The sequence below is a fragment of the Mus caroli genome, unplaced genomic scaffold, assembly GCF_978045245.1.
Source record: "Mus caroli unplaced genomic scaffold, Mus_caroli_1 scaffold_15, whole genome shotgun sequence".
Taxonomy (NCBI): Eukaryota; Metazoa; Chordata; class Mammalia; order Rodentia; family Muridae; genus Mus; species Mus caroli.
The window spans coordinates 44,474,024-44,499,307 of record NW_028227270.1 but is presented as its reverse complement, the minus strand read 5'-3'; the positions used below and the strand labels follow the sequence as shown (position 1 = coordinate 44,499,307).

Here is a 25,284-nt window from a genome sequence, read left to right as displayed (position 1 = left end):
TACCGTCCAGTAAGAACTAGAATAGCCAGTGACACTTTAGTAGGTGACTGCCTTTGCTTAGCCATTCTTAGCACCCAGAAGCCAGAAAGTACTTTATCCTAATTTTAAACACTTAGTAAAATTTTAAAACTGTTTTTAATCATTAAGGCATGTTCAGTAGTTTTTTGAAATTTTTATATTTTTTGAATGTTGAAAAAGAAAATGTTAATGATTTTCATTTGGAGTTCATACAAAGTTCGATCATTTTCTTCTTTTTAAAGATGCTTTACTTTAAAACATGGGAGCTGCTTGCTCATTTATACAAGGAGCAGCTTCCTAATGCACAGACAGTAAGAAAGAAGACAGTTCTATTGTAAGCATCTCTAAAGTGACTATCATTTCTGACTTGATTTTTCTTTTCTCTACCTTTCCCTGGCCCATGCTCTGGTGACCATATACATGGAACATATTGGACCATATAAGAGTATAATATTGTACACTTTTTGATAGTTTTTTGAGTGTCTTACAGCATTTTGATCATATTTCCCCCTCTCTCCTCCAATCCCAGACCACCTGCTTACTCACCCAACTTTGTATACTGAAAAGGCCCCAAATCTTCAAGACTAATTGCTGCTTCCCAGTTTGTGCTTTTCCACTGGAGTGTGGCTGATCTACCAGGTGCTATACTCTTAGATAAAGCTGTCTCTCCCTCCCCTAGCTGCTTACCATTGTCAACAGGCCACAGTCAGGGCTAGGATTTCATTCCCAGCTCCCCATTCCTAGGTGGTATTTGGTCTGCCTTGTGCTTACACAGGTTTTGTGCATGTTGTTGCAACCACTGTGAGTTCATGTGTGAAGAGGACCTTCTGTGTCCTGAAGCTTCTGTTGCCCTTTACTCCCGAGGGGGAGTAGTACCACAAGGTCATCTAGATCTTACAACAGGGATGATAGAGGTGATTGTGTTTACAGATCTTCTTTTATAAATGAAAACAGAGGCAAAGTCACCTCTTAAGGTCTGGAACCTGAGTTCTGTGGCTCACAGGTAGGTGTTCCTGTCTGCCATTTCAATAGGGCCTAGACTGATATTGACTAGGAAGGCCTCAGGTAACATTGCTCCTGACATTGGTGCCATAATGACTTCCCCTAATTCATGGTCTACAAAGTACAAGCTGTGTGTGTTACCCTGACCAGTTGACTGAAATTTCCACTTAAGCCACTGCTCACCTACGTCTTAGTAGGCAGATGATGTTCTGATTTCCAGCCAAAAATTAGTTAATTTTCTGAGCATCAATTACATGGGCACAGTAAAGGTAAGCATGTATATTTTCCCACATTCCAAGAACTTTGTTAATTACACAGTTCTCACAACTCTAAAGGAATACTTCATTTATTTCCCATTTTATGGAGGAAGAAATGAAAAGCACGATATAGAAGTTGTACAAAGGTTACACAGCTCCTTAGCTTTACACTTAGGTAGGGATTCTACATTCCATCCAACCTGATTTAAGGTGACCTTAGTCTGATAGCAGGAGCCACAGGCCCAAAGGATCTAGATGGTCTGTTGACAATATAAGTCTGGTGAGGAGGTGGCTGAATCACAGTTATGTCTCAAATCCTGTTGTTTTCACAATGTATATGTGCATAGAATGGCTCTGTCTGTCACCCCAAAGTTCTTTCTCTGACATTTGTCTTACAATTAAAAATAGTTTTTTTCAAACAGGTAGTGTTAAAATCTAATACAAACAGGCATGCTAAATTTTTCTTTGCCAAAATTGCTCTTCACATTCCTTTGCAAAAGTTTGACTTTCTGTATAATACAGAAAGATAAGCCAACCTCTTTTAACCCTTGTTGGAAGCATTGCCTTTTTCATAATGTGAAATCTTTGGGGTTCTGTAGGATAAGCATGGCATTTTCATCTGCCTATTATGCTTGGTCTATTGTATTATCCAAGTGAGTTTTGTAAAAAGAGTATCCCTGATGTTAAAATGGTGATTCATTCTTTGTGATTAAGACGGACAGATCAGGCTATTCTGACAACACAGAGAAACTGTCTAAAAATAAATAAGTAAATAAGTAAATAAAAGAATGAATGAATGAAAGAAAAGAAAAAGAAAGGAAAGACCTTTATTTTGTCTAATCTAACAATAATTTAAGTGAAGGAAGAAAAATAAAATTGCTTTTGACAGAATAATGATATCAAGTTTTCCTTCACAGAAATTAAGCAAAGCAAAAATCTTGCCAGTGACTTTCCAGGAGTCAGATGTGCGTTTAGCAAAATAAGTCCACAGGGTTTGTTTTCCTGTTCTGAAGCATGTGGTTTGTGGGTTTTTGAGGTTAGTGTGGATGATAACCTACCCAAGGAAGTTCGAAACTGACTCTTGTCTTTTCTCTCTCTTCTCCCCCTCCAGCTCTTTCTCCTCATTGTCTGGAACTTTGAGCTCTACATGATACCACTGCTGCTGCTGTTACTATTGACATGGAACTACTTCCTGATAATATCCGGGAAAGACAACAGGCAACGGGACACCGTAAGTCTCTGCATTCTTCCTGTGGTTTTCTTCTTCCTAGTCTCTCTGATGAGATGATGTTGAATGGAGCCTTATAAACCAGAAACTTGCCTGTCAAGATTCAACTTTGGAGGAAGGTTTTGTAAAGTCAAATATAACAACTCCACACTCTTAACACAGTGTGTAGTATCCACCTATTTCCAGAATGACCAGTTTGGTAGACACTAGGGTGGGGAGCATATGAATTAAGCTGAGATGTAAAGTTATTAATGCTATTACTCCAAACCTTTACTTCTTCTATCCTCTGGCTCATTTTATATCTTAAGAAATCCTGAATTAAGAGATAATGTCACAGGCTTGTTAGTCATCAGACCAAGTTAATGTTCTCTACTTAAGATAGTTCTCTGTGTAAACTTCATTGGAAAGAAAGTTGATGGTTCTTTTCTGGAAAGTATATTAAATACCTTAATTTGGTACCTCTTCACTAACTACCACAGTAAGTGTTTGAGAGTTAGGCATATTGTGATCCTAACTTAAGGATAACGACTTCTCATTTAATCCCAGGATCACTAAGCAAAAACTGCCCTCACCCTTGACATTTTCGAAAGTTCTTAGAATGTGTGAAACAAGATGCCATGGACTGACCAGAGCCTTGTGTGTTGCCCCTTGTTCAGGTTTGTTCCTCTTGAGTTGTTTCAGTCACTGCAGTGCTAGCAAACTTACCCAAGCTTATTCCACATATAATTGAAGGGATAAGCATCTTCTCGAATCTGCTTTTCATTCAGCTGTCTTGAGGCATATTTGCAAATAAGAAAAGTAGTAATATAGTTTTAGTTTCTATGTCTTATGGGAGGAAGTACAATTATCTTAAAGAGTTAGTTATTGATTTGAGAATTTTTTGTGAAAAAGTTCTTAAACTGTAGACTCCATTGTTTTTTCTAGAACATACTTGCCTTGTGTGGAAAAGTCTATTGCTAGAAGGAAAATTGTAATATATAATTTGTCTTTGGTACTTAAAATTATCTAAAACATTTATAAGCCTATAGAACAATTATATAATAGATAAATTTAAATCGCATAATGTATTTTCAAACCGCCCTTTATCTTTTACAAGATACAACTCTAAAGGGGACTTTCCAGATCTTCCTTTCAAGCACATCTATTCTTACAGTTTCTCTCTTTTAGCCCTGAACAACATCTTATTCACCAACACAGACCACTGTCAAGACATTCTGTAGCTTAACCCATTTGAGATGTCAGCTATACTCTATAACACCCAGTAATTGCCTTTTATTTGCCAAGAACACATATCCACATGTTTTATTCTTCCCAGGGACTGGGGGAGCAATCACAAAGTTTCTTTCAGTTTCTCATTCACTGGATCAGTTGAGACCTTACATAGCTCTTAAATCCAATTTGTCTAGTTATGTGTTTTCTGGCATACCCAGCTGTGCATTTTGACTTCTTTTTCCTCTTGAAAGAAGACCTGGATTATACTTTGCTGGTTATAGATTGTGTGTGTGTGTGTGTGTGTGTAGGACAAGGGCTTGTAGGCCTTGCCATGCTGTAACCCACTCTTCCATTTGGGGAAAAAAGGCATTTTACCCTTACCCTGAGTCCTTACTGCTCTCTACAAAACCCTTGCTAAAGCTTTCAGCACATGGGAAAAGTACACAGGACCTCTAGGGTGAATTAATTACACTGTTGACTGACTTCAAACCCAGAAACTTTCTAGAGGAAGGGAGGGAGGGAGGGAAGGAGGGAGGGAGGGAGGGAGGGAGGGAGGGAGGGAGGGAGGGAGGGAGAGAGAGAGAGAGAGAGAGAGAGAGAGAGATTCTGTTATGAAGAAGAAATCTTAGAAATCTTAGAAAATTTAATTAGGATGAAGACTAAAAGAAAAACAAGTTAAAATGACTTTTAGTCCCATGGTATTACAAAGATTATATGCCCTAGTACAGGGGAATGCCAGGGCCTGGAAGCAGGAGTGGGTGGGTTGGGGAGCAGGGCGAGGGGAGGATATAGGGACCTTTCAGGGTAGCATTTGAAATGTTTTATTTTTGTTTTTGTTTGTTTTTTGAGACAGGGTTTCTCTGTATAGCCCTGGCTGTCCTGGAACTCACTTTGTAGACCAGGCTGGCCTCGAACTCAGAAATCTGCCTGCTTCTGTCTCCCAAGTGCTGGGATTAAAGGCATGCGCCATCACCACCTGGCTAGCTTTTGAAATGTAAATGAAGAAAATATCTAATAAAAAATTGTTTAAAAATGACTTTTAGATCAATGTCAGAAAGAGACAAAGGTAAATAATAATTTCATAACATATGATGTATATAGATGGATAGTAGTTCTCTCTTCAACATGCTGACTGATAGTTGAGATTAATATTCAACAGGAAAGGGCTTCCTCGTGTGTTTATTATTTGTGAAGTCTCAGCCAAAACCAAGCCTACTTGTTTTCCAAACTAGTAATTAAACAAGAAAGGAGATATGACCTTGCCTAGTACATTTAGCTATGTTTAATAAGCAAAGTCTGTTAAGGGCTGGATGAGCAGACAGCCATTTGTGAGGGTAGATCTGCAGCCTCAGAGGGAGCCCATGAGAAGAGGTATGATAAAAATGCCATCTTGCCTGTGCTATTAACCAGTCAGGGTTGTTAAAAATAAGCAAGCTTGTGTCTGAATTCACCTAGTCTGGGACCATGATGTGAAAATTTCCAGTAGAGCTGTTCAACTTTTCCAGAGAAGCTGGTTTAATACTTGCTTCATTTAGAAATGTCCCTGGCATGAAAGGAAATAAAGATAGACCTGCCATCCTCTTTTTGCTTTGAGCTGTCACTCCAAAAGCTCAGGAAAATTCTTCCTGCACTGCAAATTGACCTGGTACTACCTATCCAAACTACAGGCACTACAGACAAAAATGTCATCAATTGAAGAGCTAACACCAGACAATGCTCTTTATTTGGAATTTTAAAATTACGGAGCTCTCCATGCACCCCAAATGCCATAAGAAGCCTTTGTAGGTGCTCTCTTCCTGAGTCATCTCTCTAGAGAACGAGCTGATTGGGGTGGGTCTTCCTCAATTCTCCATCCCTATCCTTCATCTTTAACAATTAAGGGGAAATAGTTCTGTCTAAAGAGCATAGTTGCATGAACCCTCCTTAGAAAAAGGGACAAGACCCCCAAGAATAAAGGAAATGAGTAGATCATAGAATCAATTTTCTATGATACACTCTGTGGGTATCATTATTTGTACTTTACCCACAGGAAGACAGTTAAATAACTTACCCAAAGGCACACAACATTTCTGTTTTTAACCATAATCATGCTTTCTTTATAGGCTGAAGTTTGGCACATCCCACTTTTCCCTGGGCAAGTTTCTCTCATGAGTTCTAACAAAGACAGTAGTACTAACTCTACCTCAAAGCATATACATTGATAGAGAACATTCATTGACTCCTACCCCACAGTTCACTGTTAATTCAGAGAAGTGGAGCCGATATTTATTAAGCAAATTTTATGCATCAGGTACCCTGGTAAGCCTTTTGGAGACATCACTTCTTCTCATTCTCAGTGATAATTATATCAAATAAAGTGTCCTCAGATGCCTTTATCACTAGTTTATAAGTAAGGAAATTGAAAGGCAAGATAAACAGTAAACTCCACAGTCAGTGTGCTGTGAAACAAAGCCTACTACCATTCTCTGAAGCCTCAGCTGTTTCTGTAGTGTGTACTTAGGCATATCTTCCTCCACAGGGCCTCTTTACGCGTCCAGGACATTCTGCAGAGCCCCCGATGCTTCAGACTGCTCTCAGATTTCTTAAGATTTTTCTGTGACTTCTCAAGGGATGATACCAGGCATCTGCTCCAACCCAGATGCTACCTTTAATTTTGAAAATGCTTGTGGCCTGAGGTGTGGCTTTCTAGTCACTCAGGTGAGCACAAGGGTACTAAGTAAAGCTGAGCATTCTCCATAGTTGTGAATAAAGTCTTGATATTTGTTGGCATATAGACAGTCTTCCAGCAGGATTTCTTAATTACACTTTAAAAGAACATTCATCTCCACTGACGTGATATGCCTCCTACACAGCAGTCTTGGTTACTCATCAATGGTGGCATGAAAAATCCTGAAGAGTGGGGCAGATCAATGAAATCATTCTGATTCATGGAATTACTGTGCATAAATTGAGACAAAGTCTGCCTTGTTAAAACAATAGTAAATACTGGAATGTTCAGTTAGTTCCTCCCTATGGCAAAGTATTAGATTCTTCTTCTCCTTTCTAGAATAGTACAGAATTTGTTTTCAGATCCACTTAAAAACCAGAATTCTTACCTCTAGAAACAAAGCTTATAAGCAAAGAACTGCTGTCATACTGTTTGAAAATTTGGAACGGTCACCACAGAAACATTTGGTCTGTCCTGAATCGCTGTCAGCCGAACACATTTATTATGTTTTCTGCCAGTGCTTTTGTCTAGAAAAGCAGTCCTTTGTGTAACAATTGGATATGTAGACTAAATGAGGCATAGAGGATCTAAAGGGACTGTCCAAAGCCAAGCTGAGAGAGGAGAGGGCCTTTGTATATACACTTACATTCTACTTCAATAGAGTTTCATCATTCCCCAAAACTAACTTAGACCACAAGTCTTCTTTCTGTGTTTGCATCTCAGTACCAAAAAAGACCACATATTCAGTGCTCTTAACAGAAGCAGCTCTGAGTCACACAGCCTCTAAACATATCTAAAAATGGATGATCACTCTTTTCTTCTTTTGTGCTTATTTCAACCACAACTTTTCCCAACTTTTTCAGAAGGTTAGCAGCTTGCAAAAATCTGAGGAGAACCATGAAAAGATCAGACCTTTAGTTCCTAAAGCGATCTAGAGCATAAGGAGGTTGAAAGTAACAGCTAATTAGATACCATGGAAAAGTGCCTCCCCGACCACGTTCAGAGACATCTGCCAACTGCGTAGAATGATACTGTAACTCACAGATGTTTATCACTGCATCAGGATTTGAATATGACCACATGCTTTCCACTCATTCCAGCTCCCCTCGCTTGACCTTTACTCATGTGCTCTGGAATGTGCAGCAGTTCCACCTCCCACACACAGTACCCTTTAAAGAATCAAAGGCAGGGAGGAAGATGAAAGATGCTTCCTCCTTTGGTAGATGAGGAAACAGGCAAAACAAGATGGTGACTTCAGCAGAGCAGGTCACGGGGGGGGGTGCTCTGTGTGGAATAGATGTACAAAACAGACTACACATGAATGTGGTGCCAGCCTCCTGGAGTCCAGGGAGTCATGTCACCCCATGCACTAATGTGTGGCCTAGTTGGAACACTTAGACTCATTGCCACAAAAGTCCATTATGCACTATGGCTCTGCAGCCAGAGGGAGGGCATCTCACATCTTAGCACAACCCAGCTTGATGCTCTGAGGCTCCTCCTTCACTGTCTCTGTAGCAGAGCACCAATTAGACTAAAGCCCCTGATAGCAAGTGGGGTTTGAGGAGTAAAAAAACTTGGAGAGATGATGGGACAGTGTCTTCTCAAGAGCAACACCAAGAACATAGGGAGTCCACCATGTATTTAGTTTCCAAATCCCAAGTACCCTGAACACATTCTCCTCTTTTCTGTAAAGTATATTTACACATGCAAATTTTATTTTTCATTCTACATATTTTAAATGTATCATATAAACCATAATCTAAGTTCATCCACATTTATGTTCTACAGAATAGCTAGAATCATCCTTTCTGTTGTTAGGAAACCTTCTAACAAACACATGAAATGATAACATCTGCATAGTTTTTACTGTAAAATATACTATAATGATTTTCTTTTCTTTTTTTTAATCTTTTTTTTATTAGGTATTTTCCTCGTTTACATTTTCAATGCTATCCCAAAAGTCCCCCATACCCACCCCCCCAATCCCCTACCCACCCACTCCCTCTTCTTGGCCCTGGGGTTCCCCTGTACTGGGGCATATAAAGTTTGCAGGTCCAATGGGCCTCTCTTTGCAGTGATGGCGGACTAGGCCATCTTTTGATACATATGCAGCTAGAGACAAGAGCTCCAGGGTACTGATTAGTTCATATTGTTATTCCACCTATAGGGTTGCAGTTCCCTTTAGCTCCTTGGGTAATTTCTCTAGCTCCTACATTGGGGGCCCTGTGATCCATCCAATAGCTGACTGTGATTATCCACGTCTGTGTTTGCTAGGCCCCAGCATAGTCTCACAAGAGACAGCTATATCTGGGTCCTTTCAGCAAAATCTTGCTAGTGTATGCAATGGTGTCAGCGTTTGGAAGCTGATTATGGGATGGATCCCTGCATATGGCAATCACAAGATGGTCCATCCTTTCGTCACAGCTCCAAATTTTGTCTCTGTAACTCCTTCCATGGGTGCCTTGTTCCCATTTCTAAGAAGGGGCAAAGTGTTCACACTTTGGTCTTCGTTCTTCTTGAATTTCATGCGTTTAGCAAATTGTATCTTATATCTTGGGTATCCTAAGTTTCTGGGCTAATATCCACTTATCAGTGAGTACATATTGTGCGAGTTCCTTTGTGATTGGGTTACCTCACTCAGGATGATGCCCTCCAGGTCCATCCATTTGCCTAGGAATTTCATAAATTTATTTTTTTAATAGCTGAGTAGTACTCCATTGTGTAAATGTACCATAATTTCTGTATCCATTCCTCTGTTGAGGGGCATCTGGGTTCTTTCCAGCTTCTGGCTATTATAAATAAGGCTGCTATGAACATAGTGGAGCATGTGTCCTTCTTACTGGTTGGGACATCTTCTGGATATATGCCAGGAGAGGTATTGCAGGATCCTCCGGTAGTACTATGTCCAATTTGATTTCCAGAATGATTTCCAGAGTGGTTGTACAAGCTTGCAATCCCACCAACAATGGAGGAGTGTTCCTCTTTCTCCACATCCTCACCAGCATCTGCTGTCACCTGAATTTTTGATCTTAGCCATTCTGACTGGAGTGAAGTGGAATCTCAGGGTTGTTTTGATTTGCATTTCCCTGATGATTAAGGATGTTGAACATTTTTTCAGGTGCTTCTCAGCCATTTGGTATTCCTCAGGTGAGAATTCTTAATGTTTTTCTTATTAAACACTTTTTTAAAAATTAGATGTTTTCTTTATTTACATTTCAAATGTTATTACATTTCAGAGTTTCCCCTCCAAAAATCCCCTATCTCCTCCTCCCTCCCCCTGCTCCCCAACCCATCCACAACCATTCATGGTCCTGGCATTCCCCTATATTGGGGCACAGAGCCTTCACAAGACCAAGGGCCTCTCCTCCCATTGATGACCAACTAGGCCATCCTCTGCTACATATACAGCTAGAACCACCAGTCCCACCATGTGTTTTCTTTGATTGGTGGTTTAGTCCCATTGAACTCTGGGGGTACTAGTTAGTTTGTATTGTTGTTCCTCCTATGAGGCTGCAGACCCCTTTAACTCCTTGGGTCCTATCTCTCTCTAGCTTCTTCATTGAGGACTCTGTGCTAACTCCAATGGATAGATGGGAATATCCATTTCTATATTAGTCAGGTATTGGCAGAACCTCTCAGGAGACAGCTATATCAGGCTCCTGTCAGCAGACTCTTGTTGGCATCTATCTAGTGTCTGGGTTTGGTAATTGTTTATGGGATGGATCCCCAGGTGGGACAGTTTCTGCATAGTTGCTCCTTCAGTTTCTGCTCTTAACTTTGTCTCAATAACTCCTTCCATGGGTATTTTGTTTCCCCTTCTAAAAAGGATTCTGAGCTTCTGGGCTAATATACACTTATCAGTGAGTACATATGTGTGTTCTTTTGTGATTGGGTTACTACACTCAAGATGATATCCTCCAGATTCACCCATTTGTCTAAGAATTTCATAAATTCATAAATACATTTCATAAATTGAAATAGCTGCATAGTACTCCATTGTGTAAATGTACCACATTTTCCGATTTCTTTCCTGTCTTGAGGGACATCTGGGTTCTTTCCATCTTCTGGCTGTTATAAACAAGGCTGCTATGAACATAGTGGAGCATGTGTCTTTATTACATGGTGGAGCATCTTCTCAGTATATGTACAGGAGAAGTATTGTTGGATCTTCTAGAAGAACTATGTCCAATTTTCTGAGGAACCACCAAATTGATTTCCAGAGTGGTTGTACAAGCTTGCAGTCCCACCAGCAATGGAGGACTGTCCCTCTTTCTCCACATCCTCACCAGCATTTGCTGATACCTGAATTTTTGATCTTAGCCATTCTGACTGGTGTGAGGTAGAATCTCAGGGTTGTTTTGATTTGCATTTCCCTGATGATTAAGGATGTTGAACATTTTTCAGTGCTTCTCAGCCATTCGGTATTCCTCAGGTGAGAATTCTTTGTTTAGCTCTGAGCCCCACTTTTTAATGGGGTTATTAATTTTTATGAAGTCCAACTTCTTGAGTCCTTTATATATATTGGATATTAGCCACCTAGCTCATTTAGGATTGGTAAAGATCTTTTCCAAATAAGTTGGTAGCCTTTTGGTCTAATAGACAGTGTCCTTTGCCTTACAGAAGCTTTGCAATTTTTTGAGGTGCTATTTGTTGATTATCGATCGTACAGCAAAAGCCATTGGTGTTCTGTTCAGAAATCTTTCCCCTGTGCCCATATCTTCGAGGCTCTTCCTCACTTTCTCCTCTATAAGTTTCAGTGTCTCTGGTTTTATGTGGAGTTCTTTAATCCACATAGACTTGAGCTTTGTACAAGGAGATAAAAATGGATCTATTCACATTCTTCTACATGCTATCCACCAGTTTAGGCAGCACTATTTGATGCTGTCTTCTTTCTTTTTTTTTAATATTTTTTATTATGTATTTTCCTCAATTACATTTCCAATGCTATCCCAAAAGTCCCCCATACCCTCCCCCCCCCACTTCCCTACCCACCCATTCCCATTTTTTTGGCCCTGGCTTTCCCCTGTACTGGGGCATATAAAGTTTGCATGTCCAATGGGCCTCTCTTTCTAGTGATGGCCAACTAGGCCACCTTTTGATACATATGCAGCTAGAGTCAAGAGCTCCGGGGTACTGGTTAGTTCATAATGTTGTTGCACCTACAGGGTTGCAGATCTCTTTAGCTCCTTGGATACTTTCTCTAGCTCCTCCATTGCGGGCCCTGTGATCCATCCAATAGCTGACTGTGAGCATCCACTTATGTGTCTGCTAGGCCCCGGCCTAGTCTCACAAGAGACAGCTATATCAGGGTCCTGTCAAAAAACCCTTGCTAGTGTATGCAATGGTGTCATCGTTTGGAGGCTGATTATGGGATGGATCCCTGGATATGGCAGTCTCTAGATGGTCCATCCTTTTGTCTCAGCTCCAAACTTTGTCTCTGTAACTCCTTCCATAGGTGATTGTTTCCAATTCTAAGAAGGGGCAAAGTGTTCACACTTTGGTCTTGGTTCTTCTTGAGTTTCATGTGTTTTACAAATTGTATCTTATATCTCGGGTATACTAAGTTTCTGGGCTAATATCCACTTAAAGTGAGTACATATCATTTGAGTTCTTTTGTGATTGTTACCTCACTCAGGATGATGCCCTCCAAGTCCAACCATTTGCCTAGGAATTTCATAAATTCATTCTTTTTAATAGCTGAGTAGTAATCCATTGTGTAAATATACCACAGTTTTTGTATCCATTCCTCTGTTGAGGGGCATCTGGGTTCTTTCCAGCTTCTGGCTATTATAAATAAGACTGCTATGAACATAGTAGAGCATGTGTCCTTCTTACCGTTTGGGAAATCTTCTGGATGTATGCCCAGGAGAGGTATTGCGGGATCTTCTGGTAGTACTATGTCCAATTTTCTGAGGAACCGCCAGACTGATTTCCAGAGTAGTTGTACAAGCTTGCAATCCCACCAACAATGGAGGAGTGTTCCTCTTTCCCCACATCCTCGCCAGCATCTGCTGTCACCTGAATTTTTGATCTTAGCCATTCTGACTGTTGTGTGAGATGGAATCTCAGGGTTGTTTTGGTTTGCATTTCTCTGATGATTAAAGATGTTGAACATTTTTTCAGGTGTTTCTCAGCCATTCAGTATTCCTCAGGTGAGAATTCTTTGTTTATCTCTGAGCCCCATTTTTTAATGGTGTAATTTGATTTTCTGGAGTCTACCCTCTTGAGTTCTTTATATATATTGGATATTAGTCCCCTATCTGATTTAAGATAGGTAAAGATTCTTTGTCAATCTGTTGGTGGCCTTTTTGTCTTATTGACAGTGTCTTTTGCCTTGCAGAAGCTTTGCAGTTTCATTTGGTCCCATTTGTCAATCCTCGATCTTACAGCACAAGCCATTGCTGTTCTATTCAGGAATTTTTCCCCTGTGCCCATATCTTCAAGGCTTTTCCCCACTTTCTCCTTTATAAGTTTCAGTGTCTCTGGCTTTATGTGAAGTTCCTTGATCCACTTAGATTTGACCTCAGTACAAGGAGATAGGAATGGATCAATTCGCATTCTTCTACATGATAATAACCAGTTGCGCTAGCACCATTTGTTGAAAATACTGTCTTTCTTCCACTGGATGGTTTTAGCTCCCTTGTCGAAGATCAAGTGACCATAGGTGTGTGGCTTCATTTCTGGGTCTTCAATTCTATTCCATTGGTCTACTTGTCTGTCACTATACCAGTACCATGCAGTTTTTATCACAATTGCTCTGTAGTTAAGCTTTAGGTTAGGCATGGTGATTCCACCAGAGGTTCTTTTATCCTTGAGAAGAGTTTTTGCTATCCTAGGTTTTTTGTTATTCCAGATGAATTTGCAGATTGCTCTTTCTAATTCGTTGAAGAATTGATTTGGAATTTTGATGGGGATTGCATTGAATCTGTAGATTGCTTTTGGCAAGATAGCCATTTTTACAATGTTGATCCTGCCAATCCATGAGCATGGGAGATCTTTCCATCTTCTGAGATCTTCTTTAATTTCTTTCTTCAGAGACTTAAAGTTTTTATCACACAGATTATTCACTTCCTTAGTTAGAGTCACGCCAAGATATTTTATATTATTTGTGACTATTGAGAAGGGTGTTGTTTCCCTAATTTCTTTCTCAGCCTGTTTATTCTTTGTGTAGAGAAAGGCCATTGACTTGTTTGAGTTAATTTTATATCCAGCTACTTCACCGAAGCTGTTTATCAGGTTTAGGAGTTCTCTGGTGGAATTCTTAGGGTCACTTATATATACTATCATATCATCTGCAAAAAGTCATATTTTGACTTCATCTTTTCCAATTTGTATCCCCTTGATCTCCTTTTGTTGTTGAATTGCTCTGGCTAGGACTTGAAGTACAGTGTTGAATAGGTAGGGAGAAAGTGGGCAGCCTTGTCTAGTCCCTGATTTTAGTGGGATTGCTTCAAACTTCTCACCATTTAGTTTGATTTGGCTACTGGTTTACTGTAGATTGCTTTTATCATGTTTGGGTACGTTGTGGCTTCATTTTCATTAAACTCTAAAAAGTCTTTGATTTCTTTCTTTATTCCTTCCTGACCAAGGTATCATTGAGAAGAGTGTTGTTCAGTTTCCATGTGAATGTTGGCTTTCCATTACTTATGTTGTTATTGAAGATCAGCCTTAGTCCATGGTGATCTGATAGAATGCATGGGACAATTTCAATAGTTTTGTATCTATTGAGGCCTGTTTCTTGACAAATTATATGGTCAATTTTGGAGAAGGTACCAGGAGGTGGGGAGAAGAAGGTATATCCTTTTGTTTTAGGATCAAATGTTCTGTAGATATCTGTGAAGTCCATTTGTTTCATAACTTCTGTTAGTTTCACTGTGTCCCTGTTTATTTTCTCTTTTCACGATTTGTCCATTGATGAAAGTGGTGTGTTGAAGTCTCCCACTATTATTGTGTGAGGTGCAATGTGTGCTTTGAGCTTTACTAAAGTTTCTTTAATGAATATGTCTACCCTTGCATTTGGATCATAGATATTCAGAATTGGGAGTTCCTCTTGGAGGATTTTACCTTTGATGAGTATGAAGTGTCCCTCCTTGTCTGTTTTGATAACTTTGGTTGGAAGTCAGTTTTATTCGATATTAGAATGGCTACTCCAGCTTGTTTCTTCAGACCATTTGCTTGGAAAATTGTTTTCCAGCCTTGCAATCTGAGGTAGTGTCTTTTTCCCTGCGATGGGTTTCCTGTAAGCAGGAAAATGTTGGGTCCTGTTTGTGTAGACAGTATGTTAGTCTATGTCTTTTTACTGGGGAATTTAGTCCATTGATATTAAGAGATATTAAGGAAAAGTAATTGTTGCTTCCTATTATTTTTGTTATTAGAGTTGGTATTCTGTTCTTGTGGCTGTCTTTTTTTTGATTTGTTGAAGGATTACTTTCTTGCTTTTTCTAGGGCGTGGTTTTGTTCCTTGTATTTTTTTTTTCTGTTATTATCCTTTTAAGGCCTGGATTTGTGGAAAGATAATGTGTGAATTTGGTTTTGTCATGGAATACTTTGGTTTCTCCATCTATGGTAATTGAGAGTTTTGCTTTGTATAGTAGCCTTGGGCTGGCATTTGTGTTCTCTTAGTGTCTGTATAACATCTGTCCAGGATCTTCTGGCTTTCATAGTCTCTGGTGAAAAGTCTGGTGTAATTCTGATAGGCCTGCCTTTATATGCTACTTGACCTTTTTCCCTTACTGCTTTTAATATTCTATCTTTATTTAGTGCATTTGTTGTTCTGATTATTATGTGTCGGGAGGAATTTCTTTTCTGGTCCAGTCTATTTCGAGTTCTGTAGGCTTCTTGTATGTTCATGGGCATCTCTTTCTTTAGGTTTGGGAAGTTTTCTTCTATTATTTTGTTGAAGATATTTGCTGGCCCTTTAAGTTGAAAATCTTTATTCTCCTCTACTCCTGTTATCCGTAGGTTTGGTCTTCTCATTTTGTCCTGGATTTCCTGCATGTTTTGAGTTAGGATCTTTTTGCATTTTGCATTTTCTTTGATTGTTGTGCCAATGTTCTCTATGGAATCTTCTGCACCTGAGATTCTCTTCCATCTCTTGTATCCTGTTGCTGATGCTTGCATCTATGGTTCCAGATTTCTTTCCTAGGGTTTCTATCTTCAGTGTTGCCTCACTTTGGGTTTTCTTTATTGTGTCTACTTCCCTTTTTAGGTCTAGTATGGTTTTGTTCATTTCCATCACCTGTTTGGATGTGTTTTCCTATTTTTATTTATGGACTTGTAACTCTTTAGCAGTTTTCTCCTGTATTTCTTTAAGTAAGTTATTAAAGTCCTCCTTGATGTCCTCTACCATCATCATGAGATATGCTTTTAAATCCGGGTCTAGTTTTTCGGGTGTGTTGGCGTGCCCAGGACTGGGTGGGGTGGGAGTGCTGCGTTCTGATGATGGAGAGTGGCCATGGTTTCTGTTAGTAAGATTCTTACTTTTGCCTTTCGCCATCTGGTAATCTCTGGAGTTAGGTGTTATAGTTGTCTCTGGTTAGAGCTTGTTCCTCAGGTGATTATGTTATCCTCTATCAGCAGACATGGGAGACTAGCTCTCTCCTGAGTTTCAGTGGTCAGAGTACTCTCTGCTGGCAAGCTCTCCTCTTGCAGGGAAGGTGCCCAGATATCTGGCTTTCAAACCTGCCTCCTGGCAGAAGTTGTGTTCCACTCACCAGAGGTCCTAAGGTCCCGTGGAGAGTCCTCTAGGGACCTTGAGGGTGTCTTCAGACTCCTTGCACAAGGTGCCCTGGTGCTGGTGCTGACCGGAAGGGCTGTTTATATTTCTTTAGGGGATATGGGACTGTTTAGATCATTTATCTGATCCTGATTTAACCTTGGTACCTGGTATCTGTCTAGAAAATGTCCATTTCATCCAGTTTTTCAGTTTTGTTGAGTATAGGCTTTTGTAGTAGGATCTAATGATTTTTTGGATTTCCTCAGATTCTGTTGTTACATCTCTTTTTTTCTGTTTTCTTTTATAATCATTTTATTACATATTTTCTTCATTTACATTTCAAATGCTATCCACAAAGCCCCCTATACTAGTCCCCAAACCACCCACTCCTGCTTCCTGGCCCTGGAATTCCCCTGTATTGTGGCATATGATCTTCTCAAGACCTAGGGCCTCTCCTCCCCTTGATGGTGGACTAGGCCATCCTCTTCTACATATGCAACTAGAGACACAGCTCTGGGGGTGTACTGGTTAGTTCATATCGCTGTTCCTCCTATAGGGATGCAGACCCCTTTAGCTCCTTGGGTACTTTCTCTAGCTCCTTCATTAGGGGCCTGTGTTGCATACAATAGATGACTGTGAGCCTTCACTTCTGTATTTGCCAGGCATTGGCTTAGACTCACAAGAGAGAGCTATGTCAGTGTCCTGTCAGCAAAATCTTGCTGGCATATGCAATAGTGTCTGGATATGTTGATTGTGTATGTGATGGATCCCCAGATAGGGCAGTATCTGGATGGTCCTTTCTTCCCATCAGCTTCGACCTTGGTCTCTGTAACTCCCTCCAGGGGTATTTTGTTCCCCATTCTAAGAAGGAACGAAATATTCACACTTTGTTCTTCCTTCTTCTTGAGTTTCATGTGTTTTGCAAATTGTATCTTGGATATTCTACATTTCTGGGCTAATATCTGCTTTTCAGTGAGTGCATACCATGTGTGTTCTTTTGTGATTGGGTTACCTTACTCAGGATGATACCCTCCAGATGCATACATTTGTCTAAGAATTTCATGAATTCATTGTTTTTAATAGCTGAGTAGTACTCCATTGTGTAAATGTACCACATTTTCTGTATCCATTCCTCTGTTGAGGTTCTTTCAAGCTTCTGGCTATTATAAATAAGGCTGCTATGAACATAGTAGAGCATGTGTTCTTATTACCAGTTGGAACATCTTCTGGGTATACGCTCAGGAGAGGTATTGCTGGATCTTATGGTAGTACTATTTCCAATTTTCTGAGGAACCGACATACTTATTTCCAGAGTGGTTGTACCAGCTTTCAATCCCACCAACAATGGAGGAGTGTGCCTCTTTCTCCTCATTCTCGCCAGCATCTGCTATCACTTGAATATTTGAGCTTAGCCATTCTGACTGGTGTGATGAGGAATCTCATGGTTGTTTGGATTAGCATTTCACTGATGATTAAGGATTTTGAACATTTTTTCTGGTATGTCTCAGCAATTCAGTATTCATCAGTTGATAATTCTTTGTTTAGCTCTATATCCAATTTTTTAATAGGGTTATTTGATTTTATGGAGTCCAGCTTCTTGAGTTCTTTATATATATTGGATATTAGTCTCCTATCTGATTTAGGATTGGTAAAGATCTTTTTCCAATCTGTTGGTGGCTTTTTTTTTTCTTATTGACAGTGTCTTTTGCCTTATAGAAGCTTGGCAATTTTATGAGGTCCCATTTTTCAATTCTTGACCTTACAGCACAAGCAATTGGTGTTCTGCTCAGGAATTTTTCCCCGATGACCATATATCTCCCTTTTCACTTCTGATTTTCTTGATTAGGATATTGTCCCTGTGCCCTCTAGTTAGTCTGGCTAGGAGTTTATCTATCTTGTTGATTTTGTCAAAGAACCAGCTCCTGGTTTTTTGGTTTTTGGGGTTTTTTTGTTTGTTTTTGTTTTGTTTTGTTTTGTTTTATACTTCTTTTTGAGTCCACTTGGTTGTTTTCAGCCCAGAGTTAGATTTTTTTTCCTGTGTCTACTCCTCTTGGGTGAATTTGCTTCTGTTTGTTTTAGAGCTTTTAGGTGTACTGTCAAGGTACTAGTGTATGCTTGCTCCAGCTTCTTTTTGGAGGCACTCACAAGTATGATTTTCCCTCTTGGGCCTGCTTTCTTTGTGTCCCATAAGTTTGGGTATGTTGTGTCTTCATTTTCATTAAACTCTAAAAAGTCTTTAATTTCTTTCTTTTTTCTTCCTTGCCCAAGTTATCATTGAGCAGAGTGTTGTTCAGCTTCCATGTGTATGTGGGTTTTCTATTATTTATGTTGTTATTAAAGATCAGCCTTAGTCAGTGGTGATCTGATAGGGTGCATGGGATTATTTCAATATTTTTGTATCTGCTAAGGCCTGTTTGGTTATTGACCATTATATGGTCAATTTTGGAGGAGGTACCATGAGGTGCTGAGAAGAAGGTATATCCTTTTGTTTTATGATGAAATGTTCTGTAGATATCTATTAAATCCATTTGTTTCATAACTTCTGTTAGTTTTACTGTGTCTCTGTTTAGTCTCTGTTTCCAGGATCTGTCCATTGATGAGAGTGTGGTGTTCAAGTCTCCCACTATTATTGTGTGAGGTGTAATGTGTGTTTTCAGCTTTACTAAAGCTTCTTTAATGAATGTGGATGCCCTTGCATTTGGATCATAGATGTTCAGAATTGAGAGTTCATCTTGGTAAATTTTACTTTTGATGAGAAAGAAGTTTCCCGCCTTATCTTTTTTGAGAACTTGAGGTTGAATGTCAATTTTATTGGATATTAGAATGGCTACTCCAGCTTGTTTCTTTGCATTTGCTTGGAAAATTGTTTTCTAGCCTTTTACTCTAAGGTAGTATCTGTCTTTGTCCCTGAGGTGAGTTTCCTGTATACAGCATAAAGTTGGGTCCCATTTACATAACCAGTCAGTTAGTCTATGTCGTTTTATTGGGGAATTGAGTCCATTGATATTAAAAGATATTAAGGAAAAGTCGTTGTTGCTTCCCGTTATTTTTGTTGTTACAGTTGAAATTCTGTTCATGTGTCTATCTTCTTTAGGTTTGTTGAAAGATTACTTTCTTGCATTTTCTCGAGCTTAGTTTCCCTCCGTGTGTTGAAGTTTTCCCTTTATTATCCTTTGAAGGGCTGCATTTGTGGAAAGATATTGTGTAAATTTGGTTGTGTCATGGAATACCTTAATTTTTCTATCTATAGTAATTGAGAGTTTTGCTGTTTATAGTATCCTGGGCTGGCATTTGTGTTCTCATAGGGTCTGTATGACATCTTCCCAGGATCTGCTGGCTTTCATAGTGTCTGGGGAGAACTCAGGTGTAATTCTGATAGGTCTGCCTTTATATGTTACTTGACCTTTTTCCCTTACTTCTTTTAATATTCTTTCTTTTGTTTTGTGCATTAGGTATTCTGATTATCATTTGACAAGAGGCATTTCTTTTCTGGTGCAAACTCTTTGGAGTTCTGTAGGTTTCTTTTATGTTCATGGGCAGCTCTTTCTATAAGTTGGGGAAGTTTTCTTCTATAGTTTTTTTGAAGATATTCACTGGCCCTTTAAGTTGGAAATATTCCTTCTCATCTATATACCTATTATCCTTAGGTTTGGTCTTCTCATTGTGTCCTGGATTTCCTGGTTGTTAGGATCTTTCTGCTTTTCACATTTTCTTTGATTGTTGTGTCAATGTTTTCTATGGTATCTTCTGCACCTGAGATTCTCTCTTCTATTGCTTGTATTCTGTTGGTTATCCTTGCATCCTTGGCTCCTGACTTTTCTAGGTTTTTTATTTTCAGAGTGGTCTCCCTTTGTGATTTCTTTACTGTTTCTACTTCCATTTTTAGATCCTGGATGGTTTTATTCAATTCTTTCCTTCTTAAAGTCTTCCATCATCATTATTCGAAGTGACTTTAGATCCATATCTTGCTTTTCTGGTGTGATGCTGTGTTCAGGATTTACTAAGGTGGGAGAGTTTGGTTCTGATGATGCCAAGTACTGATGATGCCAAGTAACCTTGGTTTCTGTTGCTTCTGTTCTTATGATAGCCTCCTGATTATCTCAAGTGCTTGCTGCCCTCAATATATCTGATTGGATTCTCCTGTCCTTCCTGTAATCCCGGTTGATTCAGGACTCTTCAGAGTCCAGCTTTCTTTGTGATTCTGTGAACCTAAAATTCTGGGTGTGTCAGAGTTCTTGGCAGTCAAGCTTCCTCTGAGACCCTGAGATCCTCATGTGATGCAACTTCTGGTATCCTGGGATCCTAGAATCCTAATATCCTGGGCGTGTTACAGTGCCTGGAAGTGGTGTCTCCTCTGGGGACCATGGGGCTGTTGGCTGTGTTTGAAACCAAGGTATACCAGCACCGACCAGAAGGGAACCTTAGCTGCTGGTCAGGCAGGGCTCCTATGCCCTTGCTCCTGCTGTCACAGTACCCTCACGATTGTTTTGGAACAGATGTTGTCTTCCACTCACCAGTGATCCTAAGATTCTGGGCATGCTAGGGTGTCCATGCCGTGCAGAGTCCTTTGGGGACCGTGGGACTGGCCACTGAGTTCGCATCCAAGGTTGCCCAGTGTTGGCACCGACTGAAAGGGTAAACACATTTTAAAAAAGTATTTGCTTCAATTTTTTAACATCTCAATGCTATAAGAAAATATCTAAGTATTTGGGCAATACCTTCTGGTAAAATCCTCAAAGAATCCCTGGCTCAAAATATATTCATTTTGAAGGTTTTTTGTATTTGATGTAAATTGGCAGCTTTTAAAAACTAACATCTTGTGTATAAGCATATGTATATGTATATGTATATGTATATGTATATGTATATGTATATGTATATGTATATGTATATGTATACATATATGTATATCTGCCCTTTCTCCAGGACAGCCATGCTGACTTCTCAGTGTTTCCCTAACTACCAGTTCCCACTCTCCATTGCGACTAAGAGTGACAAGGACAGTGCCTCTGAGTTCTCTTATCTCTCTGTCATAAATTCGTCTGATATATTTGCTGCCCAAAAATCTCCTTTTAGACCAAAACCAAGTTATTTAAAACTCAGTGGTTCCAGGTTGTGTTTGGCTAGTTAAAGTTACCTTCCCATGGTAGTTTGCCATAGAGCCTACTTGTTCCTCAGCTGGCTGATGATCAAAATAAAACATAATAATCAGCACCAGGGTCAAGTAAATGAGTTCAATCTTTGCCAGTGGCTTCTTTAAATTAACCCAGGAATAGTTACTAAATAAACACAGCATTGTCTTACCTTCCGTCTGAGTGTCCCATGGCTCTAGATGTCTCTCAGTCTCCCCTTAGTACCTCTAATGTCCCTGAAACCTTAAGTAGAAATTTCTTCTTTTTTATGAATTTTATCTTACTTTATTAATGTGTTCACATTCTGCTGACACATCTGAGCCTTACGTGCACCCTGATCATGCATGTGTCTACATGTGTTTGCCCAGAAGAGCTCTTCCAGTGAGTACCTTTGGTGGCTTGTGACTTCTCTTGGAGATGTCAAGACCAAATCAGCAAACAACACAATGAGAAAAAGGAACATCTCAACGTTTGTAATGATTGGGTCACTTTCTCTCTCACTACTCTGTGATGGTTGATACACTCCTATCACATGGGAAGACCTCTCAGACAGAGCAGCACAATAGTTGCTCAAAGAAAAAAAAACAAAAAACAAAAAACAAAAAAAACAAAAACCAAAGTTAATGATTCCAGATATTGTAATACATATCTGTATTGCAGTATTCAGAAGGCTGAGGAAGATTGCTATGAGTTCTGGCTTGGACTGACATACATAGAAAAAACTCATAATAAAAGGAAATAAAAGTAAACAAACACTTCACCTTTTTTTCTTAGTCAAAAACTGTATAAATGTACACAATTAAAAAAAAGGTTTCAGGCATTAACAATTAAAGATGACTATGTTGTGTCCCTCTCCTGAGGCAGTTTGTGACATACTGGGTGAGCAACCAGCTAAGTCAAACAGTTGAATATTTCAGGTGTGTGTGAGTAGAATATTAGATGATGCAGAATGAGTGTGTGTGCCCTGCCTGTGTGAAGACATGGGGGCTAAAGGTCTGTGTCTCTGCAGTCGCTCCCTGCTCCCTGCTTCTGTGCCGTCCTCTTCGCTCACTGACTCCGTATTTACCTTTAATATTTCTTCCACTTATAGCCTGCTCTTTTACTCTATTCTCCAACTGCAGCTGAACTTAAAATTGGAGAGATAAAACTGCAGAATGCTGGGAGATGGGTGTTATCTGTACGTGACATGTATGTTCATACAGAAAAAGATGCTAAAGAAATACTTCTATTTTTAAAAGGCAATTTCTAAAGATCTCCTTGCTGGGAAGCACGGTTCTTGCGTTGAATCTACCAGACTCTGACGAGATTTAAGAGTTTAAAGTTAGTGGGAGTTGTCTTAAAAGATATAGTTGGTATGATATTTTAGCTCCTCCCACCTGCCTGAACTGTTCCAGCCTGTTCTGGTTCCTGCCAATGTAATAAAGCAGACACTTACAGTTTTGTTGTTGTTGTTTTATGATTTTATATATCTTATTTATATGAATACACTGTAGCTGTCTTCAGACACACCAGAAGAGGGTATCAGATCCCATTACAGATGGTTGTGAGCCACCATATGGTTGCTGGGATTTGAACTCAGGATCTCTGGAAGAGCAGCCATTTCTCTTAACCAATAAGCCCACAGAGCTTGACTCGCTTTTTATAAAAAATATTTTTCTTTAATTATGCTTCAAATGTTATCCCTTTTCCTAGTTTCCCCTCTGAAAATCCCCTTTCCCTTCCCTTCTCCCCCTGCTCACCAACCCACCCACTCCCTCTTCATGGCCCAGGTATTCCCCTATATTGGGGCATAGAACATTCACAGGACCAAGAGCCTCTCCTCCCATTGATGACCGGCTAGGCCATCCTCTGCTACATATGCAGCTAGAGCCACAAGTCCCTCCGTGTGTTTTCCTTGATGGGTGGTTTAGTCCCAGTGAGCTTGGGGGGTACTGGTTAGTTCATATTGTTGTTCTTCCTATGGGGCTGCAAACCCCTTCAACTCCTTGGGTCCTATCTCTCGCTTCTTCATTGGGGACCCTATGCTCAGTTCAATGGATGGCTGTGAGCATCCACTTCTGTATTAGTCAGGCATTAGCAGAGCCTCTCAGGAGACAGCTATATCAGGCTTCTGTCAGCAAGCTCTTATTGGCATTTGCAATAGTGTCTGGGTTTGGTGGTTGTTTATGGAATGGATCCCCAGGTGGAGCAGTTTCTGCATGGTCATTCCTTCAGTCTCTGCTCTGAACTTTGTCTCAGTAACTTCTTCTATAGGTATTTTGTTCCCCATTCTAAGAAGGAACGAAATATCCACACTTTGGTCTTGCTTCTTCTTGAGTTACATGTGTTTTGCAAATTGTATCTTGGGTAGTCTAAGTTTCTGGGCTAATATCCACTTATCAGTGAGTGCATATCATGTGTGTTCTTTTGTGATTGGGTTACCTCACTTAGGATGATATCCTCCAGAGCCATCCATTTGTCTAAGAATTTCATGAATTCGTTGTTTTTAATAGCTGAGTAGTACTCGATTGTGTAAATGTACCACATTTTCTGTATCATTCCTCTGTTGAGGGACATCTGGGTTCTTTCCAGCTTCTGGCTATTATAAATAAGGCTTCTATGAACATAGTTGAGCATGTGTCCTTATTACAAGTCGGAGCATCTTCTGGGTATATGCCCAAGAGTGGTATTGCTGGATCTTCCAGTAGAACTATGTCCAATTTCCCTGAAACCCACCTCTAACTCCACCAAAGTGTGTTTACCACTGAAGGACAGCTGAAAGCATTGCCTCCATAAAGGGCTGGAGCCTTAGACAACAACTGGAGTACCAGGTCTCCAGAGCCACTCAGACCCTTTCAGGGGCAGAAAGAACACAACAACACTTCATGGTTCTTCAATGTCTTACTCCAAAGTGGTTTTATTTATTTTTTTTCCTCATGTAAGCTAATTTAAAAAAACAAAAACCAACCAAACAAAAAACCCTGAACTTCTAAAGGCCTGTTTTCCTACCTTTGTCTTCTTTAATTGAGGAATGAAATGCCAGAGAAAAGAGCAAAGGATACTGATAGGTTTCTCAGGTCTCAGGATGAATTGCTTAGTCCTATTGAGCCTTTCTCATTGCTTCTGGATGATTGTGCCTCATCCTTTTCCTAATCACCAAATTGTATTATGATAAAGGAGGCGAGATGGAGACCACTTGCTCACTCCTGGCCTGAGGTTTCTTCTATTACACTCTGCTCCTAACTATAGCTTGTAGTAGGTGGTCTTAGAAGAGAAGGGGAAGAGGTTGGGGGAGGGGAGAGGAGGGCAGGATTGGGAGGATAGGATGGAGTGAGACTGTGATCAGAACGTAAAATGAATAAATAAGTTAATGAAAAAACAACACCTGCCTATGAATCCTGTTTCCCTAACTGGCCTGCCTTGTTTGGCCTCAGTGGGAGAGGATGTACCTAGATCTGCAGTGACTTGAGATGCCAGAGAGGGTTGGTTCCCCAGGAGGAACCTTTACCTCTCAGGGGTAAAGGATAGGGAAGTGGGGGGATGGGGGGGAAGAGGCCTCATGAGGGAGGAGCTGCTATTGTGATGTAAAGTGAATAAATTTGTATTTTTTTCTAGAACCATTAGGATTTGTACCTTTATTCACATAAGCTACCTTAAGAACACTGTCTATAAACAACTGATGAAAACATCCTGTGTAACCCAGGTAGTGACAGAAACAGGATGAACTGTGTGATCACAGTTTTGTAAAGTATATTCAATGTATACAAAAAGTAAGCAGAAATGAACAGTACCCAAAAGTTACTAGAGTTGGTTGCTGAGTAGCACCGCTGTTGGTGATTTCACTTCTATTTTCCACTTCTTTGTGATGACTTTATCATAAAGTTCTAATTCACATTAACTTGCAGATTACAGTAATGCATAAGACATTTAAGGTAGTTTATTTATTTATGTATGTATTTATTTATTTTATTAGATATTTTCTTTATATACATTTCAAATGCTATCCCGAAAGTTCCCTATACCCTCCCTCCGCC

General features: G+C 39.8%; 1 protein-coding gene across 9 annotated transcripts in view; it reads left to right on the top strand.

Moving 5' to 3' along the window:
- The window catches only part of Mctp1 (multiple C2 and transmembrane domain containing 1), a 633,933-nt gene that overhangs the window by 497,992 nt on the left and 110,657 nt on the right, over positions 1–25,284 (top strand). For all 9 annotated transcript variants that reach the window (XM_085830938.1, XM_085830936.1, XM_085830943.1 and 6 more), the window contains one exon: positions 2,389–2,508. In XM_085830938.1, the coding sequence (XP_085687064.1) occupies positions 2,389–2,508 (120 nt within the window). The remainder of the gene's footprint in view (positions 1–2,388; positions 2,509–25,284) is intronic.